The 6,000-nt window shown below is 41.2% G+C and overlaps 1 protein-coding gene across 1 annotated transcript in view; it reads left to right on the top strand.

The window, feature by feature from the left end:
- Positions 1 to 3,598: 3,598 nt before the first annotated feature.
- The window catches only part of sppl3 (signal peptide peptidase 3), a 39,701-nt gene continuing 37,299 nt past the window's right edge, over positions 3,599 to 6,000 (top strand). The window contains exon 1 of the mRNA XM_036594625.1: positions 3,599 to 4,076. Within this exon, the coding sequence (XP_036450518.1) occupies positions 4,054 to 4,076 (23 nt within the window). The 5' untranslated portion in view covers positions 3,599 to 4,053. The remainder of the gene's footprint in view (positions 4,077 to 6,000) is intronic.

Here is a 6,000-nt window from a genome sequence, read left to right as displayed (position 1 = left end):
GTGTGTAATTTGATTGGCTATAATACAGTGACAACACGTACAGAAAACAAATCGAATTTCAATCAAAGCCTGTTGCACACTGTTTTGATGAAACATGTCACTAAACCTGGAACTTGCAGCTAAGATTGGACACCCCTCACTTAGAGGTACCAAGACTGAAATGGAGAAACTCCTTCGAAGCCTGAGGAAGAACCTCAAAGAGAATCCAAGACTCAAAATAAAGAGAATAGAATCTTTTCTATGTTCCCTAAGAACATAGAAAAGAATCAGGAACCAAAACTCAAAAGTAAAAACTCCCTAAGAACATTAGGACAAACAGGACTTCCGATGAAGATTAAACAATGGCACTGGGATCACACAGAGAAAAGATTCAGATGAATCAGTGACCGACAGAGAAGTCTAGAGGATCTACAGGATCTAAATTTGTTTTCTGTGAGTGCGCTCACTGTATCATGGCCAATCAAATTATTACGCTCTCTGTCAAACTCCCTCTAATCACTGCAGGGCAACTGTTGTTATCTGCCATCGCCTCAAATTTAGTTCATTATCAGTGTACGAGTGTTTGAATTGAAAGCACAAATTGTGTTTAAAAAATGTAATTGACTGTGTGTAAAAGTGAGATTCTGTCCCGTAGACAGTGTCAATTTCTATGTCGTCATCATCATTTGCACTTTTATTAAAAGGCTGAAACCAGCTTTGTGAACATGTCAACGCAAACATCTAATGTTACGTCAATGCAACAAAGGTAGGACAAGAATGGGCCATAAACATATTCCATGCCTGCCATGGCAGTATGCTTTAGCTGTGATAATTAGATTTAGGGTTTATGTTTGCTGTGTTGCTTTTCCTCATCTTTGCACATCTCATGTGTCTGATTTTATCTCAGTCATGTCATCTTCTTTGGAAACTGTCTACCAACTTGGCCAACCCAATTTTCCAACGTTTTTTCTGCCTATGCCACTGGATCAAATGACAGTTTGTTGTAGACCATGGTTGTTTTGGTGAAGTTGATGGCTTTACCGATTAAACTCTACTGCACACCGGTGGAGAAGCACTGCGTAACAGATTGGACAGAGCGCAGCAACAGCACATATGAACTCAAGTTAATCTCAAGGTGAGTTCACCTTGACCAACTTTGATCCTGGGTTTAATTTCCTTAAATGGTGCAGCAGTTGCGAGTGCCAGATTGTAACTGCTGCACCACTTAAGATGGAATGGATAAGTAAAATAAGAACCTGATGGATAAGAAGCTAACTTCGTTTAGGTTTGTGCAGTAATAGTAGAGATAATTGGAAGTCATGCACAGGTGGCGGCAGTGTGTGTCCTTCATTAAAAACCAAGGTTTGAGTTTTTGGATGCTGTGTGTAACTAGACCCATAGAAACTATGACCACCTCTAGCCCCAAGGCCCCTAAGCAGGTTAAGGTGCCCCTGACTGATAGTGCGGTACACTAACATGTATAGGTAGATATGAGAATTCAATCGGAGAATTTCAGAAACAGATTAGAGGTTCATTCAAGAGATGGGAGTAATGAAGCTCATTACAAATCACAACAGAAATCTTTACTTCTTCCTCTTATTTTAGGTGGCTAGCTAGTGATAAAATGAAAATTGGCAAAACCGTTTATCTTAAATGACAATTAAGACAGTCAACATGCTACAAGCTAATGCTAGCTAAAACTACTTTTCCGCTGAATGGTAGCAGCTTGACTCAACTCAACTATACTTGTCTTTTCTGGTTTTCCATTATTTGGTACCTGGTAACAGGCACTATTTTTGGTATCACCTTTTGGTATGATACTAGATGATGTAAAAACACTGCAGACTACTGATTGGTTGGAGAGAATCGTTAAACACATATGTCAACATTAGCTACCAAGTTAGCGTACCCTCTTGCATCGCATTTGAGCAGCTACAATTGTCTCATTGTCTGAACTCTGATGTAGTTTTTCTCAAACTCTCCTGTTTTAAGCAGTCTTTTGTCTTGCTGCCATCAGCCACTTCTGAACACAATTTGTCTCCTTCACGTCACAGCATTTTCATGCACTGTCGCTATGATGACCTGCTACATTGAGGGTTGCTATATCTGCATTGGAAAACAAAGTAGCTGGTGCCAAAAGTGATTAGAGTCAAGTAGAGTTGAGCCGTATCATGCAGTGGAAATGCAGCTTAAGTAAGTTGAGTTTAGCATTTCTCACTGCACACCTGCTCAGATATGCCCTCATCCTCCTTTAGTAGCTTTTTCAATATTATCTTCTCATGCTACCTTGTTTTTTTTGTTTGTTTGTTTTTTTTTGCAGTTCTTCACTTCACTTTTGAAAACTGCCACATTGGTAATGCAAAAAAAGTAATGAACTGCCTGTTGTGTCAACACCAGATTTACACAGGGCTGAATTAGACACGCAAATCTCTCAAGGCTGCTGTTAGCTTCTTCAAAGTTCTGTTCCTCTCTAAATAGTGCAGCAGTTACACACTATTGCCCCTACAGGCACCTGAATGTCAGTGCTACCTAATTTAAGGTGAGAATAAGAAGCTAATGTAGGCTTCATCTAGTCTCTGTCTACTGTATGAGACTCAGTTACAATCAGCAGACCAAATCTTCTAAATCTCTTGGCTCTACCAGTTGAGGTGGGGGCCACTGGTTTAACCCCTAAATTCCTACAGATATACAGTTGACAGTTTTAGGCATTCTTGTGCTTATATGCATGAGTTTATCCATCAACCCACAGTAACCGGCCCAATATGATACTGATAATCTCGTGATTACCCACTCTGGCATTGATGCGAACCCTATTAGGGTAATCAGTGCAGGTTTATGACTGAGTGTGGCAAGTAGTGCAGTGTTTTTGACACTTGCCACTATAAAAGCAGTAGTGTTAAGTGGGTCAGGATGATTGGTTGGTGGCATCGCCCCACTAAAAGACCCCATGACACCAAACCTGATTCCACCCTCTTCCTCTACTTCTTGTACACCTACAGCCACACGAGACGAAGTGAATGCTCTACAGCAGCAGATTATACACTCTTCAAGGGTTTTTAGTAAAGACAATGATTCTATACAGAACCATGAACACACAAAGTTTAAATGGCTTAAACGGTTCTTTGCATTGTGAAGGAGTTCTTTAGTCTGATGGAGAATGTGTTTATGTGCATATGTGTATATGATCCTATATAGAAGCTTTTGAAAAGGGTTCAATATAGCACCAAAAAGGGGTCTGCTACTGTTATGATGTCACACTTGTAACAATCAACAATCAAGAACCCTTTTTAGTGCTTTATAGAGTCATATACAACACATTCTCCATTTCACCATGCAAAGGACCATTTAAGCATGCAAATGGTTCTTTGAGTGTTTGCAGTCTTATGTAAAACCATTATCTTTACGAACCATAGTTCTTACCAAGTAGTTTACATGATATTTAATACAAATGCTGTATAAATCACAAACAACTCTCCTTTTTATTACATAATGAGACCTTTAATATGATCGTTATAGGGAAATTAGCATTTGTGTTTAATTGGTAGCAGTACGAGGTGCGCGTTCCCGAGGCGGCGAGGCGCGTTCCCGAGGAGGCGCTGCGCGTTCATGAGGCTCTCGCCATAGAAAACAAAGCTATCTGCGCGGCTCCCATTAGGCTCCAGCCAAGTGAACAGACCGCGGCTCCGACTGCATGTAGACCGAAAACAACAGCCCCCAAAAAATGGATTTACAGCTGGTGTAAGGGCCGACGACACGGAGGCCTGTTTTAGAAGGGAGTGAAGACGGCAGGCAGTCGCGGAACTGACCAAAATATACATATTTTTTCTCCCTTCGGAGTGCTTTGTCTTGGCCAGCTTAGCGAAAGCCATCATTGTCATTTTCTATTGCAAAGCTATCCAGCTAGTGTCTGCTAGCTGATCAGCCACGGAGGGAAAGCAAACAGCGAAAAACCTTCGCCATGTCGCTATCAGACGGGGTTTATTGAAGAGGGAGAAGGCTGAAACTGTGGAGGAAATACTATTTTTCGCCGTTTTTCGCTTCAGGGAAACCCATTGACTGTTTGTCCTCGGCGACATGGCGGAGCAGAGCTACTCCTGGTGAGTGCGGCATTAGCACCGTTTAGCTTCGTTGTTGCGCTGTTGTTATCGTTTACACTGAAAGAAAATGCCCCTGTTTTCTCTCCGCTTACACTCCCGAGTGCTGTCATGATCATAAATAGGACATCCGCGACTGTTTTCACACATCTAAGTTACGCTAAACAACGACCGAGGTCCCCGTTAAAGGATCGAGGCGTTGTTTTGGCACTCGGATGCTGGCTAAGCTAGGCTAAGCTAACATCCAGCTCGGCCAAAACATTAAAACGGCTTTTTAGCGCAGTGAGCGGAGATTTGTAGGAAATGTTTGAAAGGGAAATAGTGTTGTAAAGTGTCATTGTGTCGTTGCTGTTGCCACACTCGACGCCGTGTTTGTGGATTCTCGATTAGCTAAGCTTAACTAGCTAGCTAGCTTGTAGGTAAGGAGACTCAAATCGGGGCTTCTTGTTTGCATTTTTCCGTTCCACCTTAAATGGTGCCTCAGTTACATTCTGGCGCATGAGGAATGAAGCGCCAGAATGAAACTGCCTCACCATTTAAGGTGGAACGGACAAATCGAGTAGGAAGCTTCGTTTGTAGGTAACCAATAAAGGAGAATTCCATTACTTTCAGCTTTAACGTTAGCTTAGCAAGCTATCGAGACCCATTCTTTTTAATGGAGCCTGTCTTAGCAACATTAGCACTTGAGCTAACTTAACGGACGCCTTTCGTTTGCAGCCCGAGCGACCCCGTCTACCGCTTAGGCTGCTTCTAACAGCATTTACTTCTTATGTTTGCCATCTGTTTTGATGGGCAACGTGTGGGTTGTTGCCTTGTTAAAACCGTAGTTGGTATTTGGAGCTGCGTAACCAGCTAGCGCCAGTTGCTTTTAACCCACTGTTGAGGGCAATAATTGAGGGTTTAGCTCATTATAAACCAGATGGACCAGCGCAGGCTAATCCTCACTTCTTTACGGGCCACTGCAGGACATTCATTTCTCGGTTGTTTATATTTTTAACGTTAGAAGGTGCATTTCGAGGAGGTTTCATCACGAGTTTTGGTGAAAGGCAGTCTAGTGCTGGGTCGATAAATCGTACATATACCGGCATTTGTGTCACAACGATATTGATTATTAGTTTTAGCGGAAGTAATGGAGGGTGAAAACTTAAGTCATTTGCTGGGTGCTTTTGAAACAATTTTAAAATGTTCAAAAACTAAAATACGTTCTCTGTCGTCTCCATTTGTGTCAGTTATGTTGATTGTTAGTTTTGGCGGTCGTAATCGATAGCAAAACTTGGCAATATGTCATTTGGTGGGTGCTTTTGAGAAAACGGGTCAAAATACATCAAAACTGAAATAACTTATTGCAAATATGTTTTCTGTCCTAATGATGCTTTCCCTTTGGTGTAAGTTTAAGAGGGAAAACTGAACAAAACAAGCAATGTCACATTAGAAATCTTTTAGTATAGAGCAGCAGCACTCTCGAAGGATGGGTTTGTTTGCATTTCTTAAAGCAAGCTTCAGATATCATTTAAAGGCATGATAGAGGTGGGTGATATGGCAAAAAATGTAATCACGATACTCCACGATACAGCGTATGTCACATTATGCATTTTTTCTGACATCTAAGTTGGAACAAAAGTACTGCCACATTTAAAATACTCTCAAAACTAAATACAGTTTGTATTTGTATTAAAAAACTAAATTTGCATTTAGCATTTCGTATACTGCACTGCACTAAATCCAACCAAACAGGACTTATTAGACTCTGTGATCAAGCATGCAGTTGGGAAGTGTTTGTAAATACTGATGATGCCGATAATCATAATAACGATAAATATTGTCGTATTGCCCAGCCATGCGGCCTAATACAGTGATTACTGTATTAGTCCAGTACTAGTACAGCTTGTTTTTCCATTGACATCTGAATTCCCATTTAAGACAGCTG

This window comes from Colossoma macropomum, unplaced genomic scaffold, assembly GCF_904425465.1.
Source record: "Colossoma macropomum unplaced genomic scaffold, Colossoma_macropomum, whole genome shotgun sequence".
Lineage (NCBI taxonomy): Eukaryota > Metazoa > Chordata > Actinopteri > Characiformes > Serrasalmidae > Colossoma > Colossoma macropomum.
This window is presented reverse-complemented; position numbering and strand designations above follow the sequence as displayed.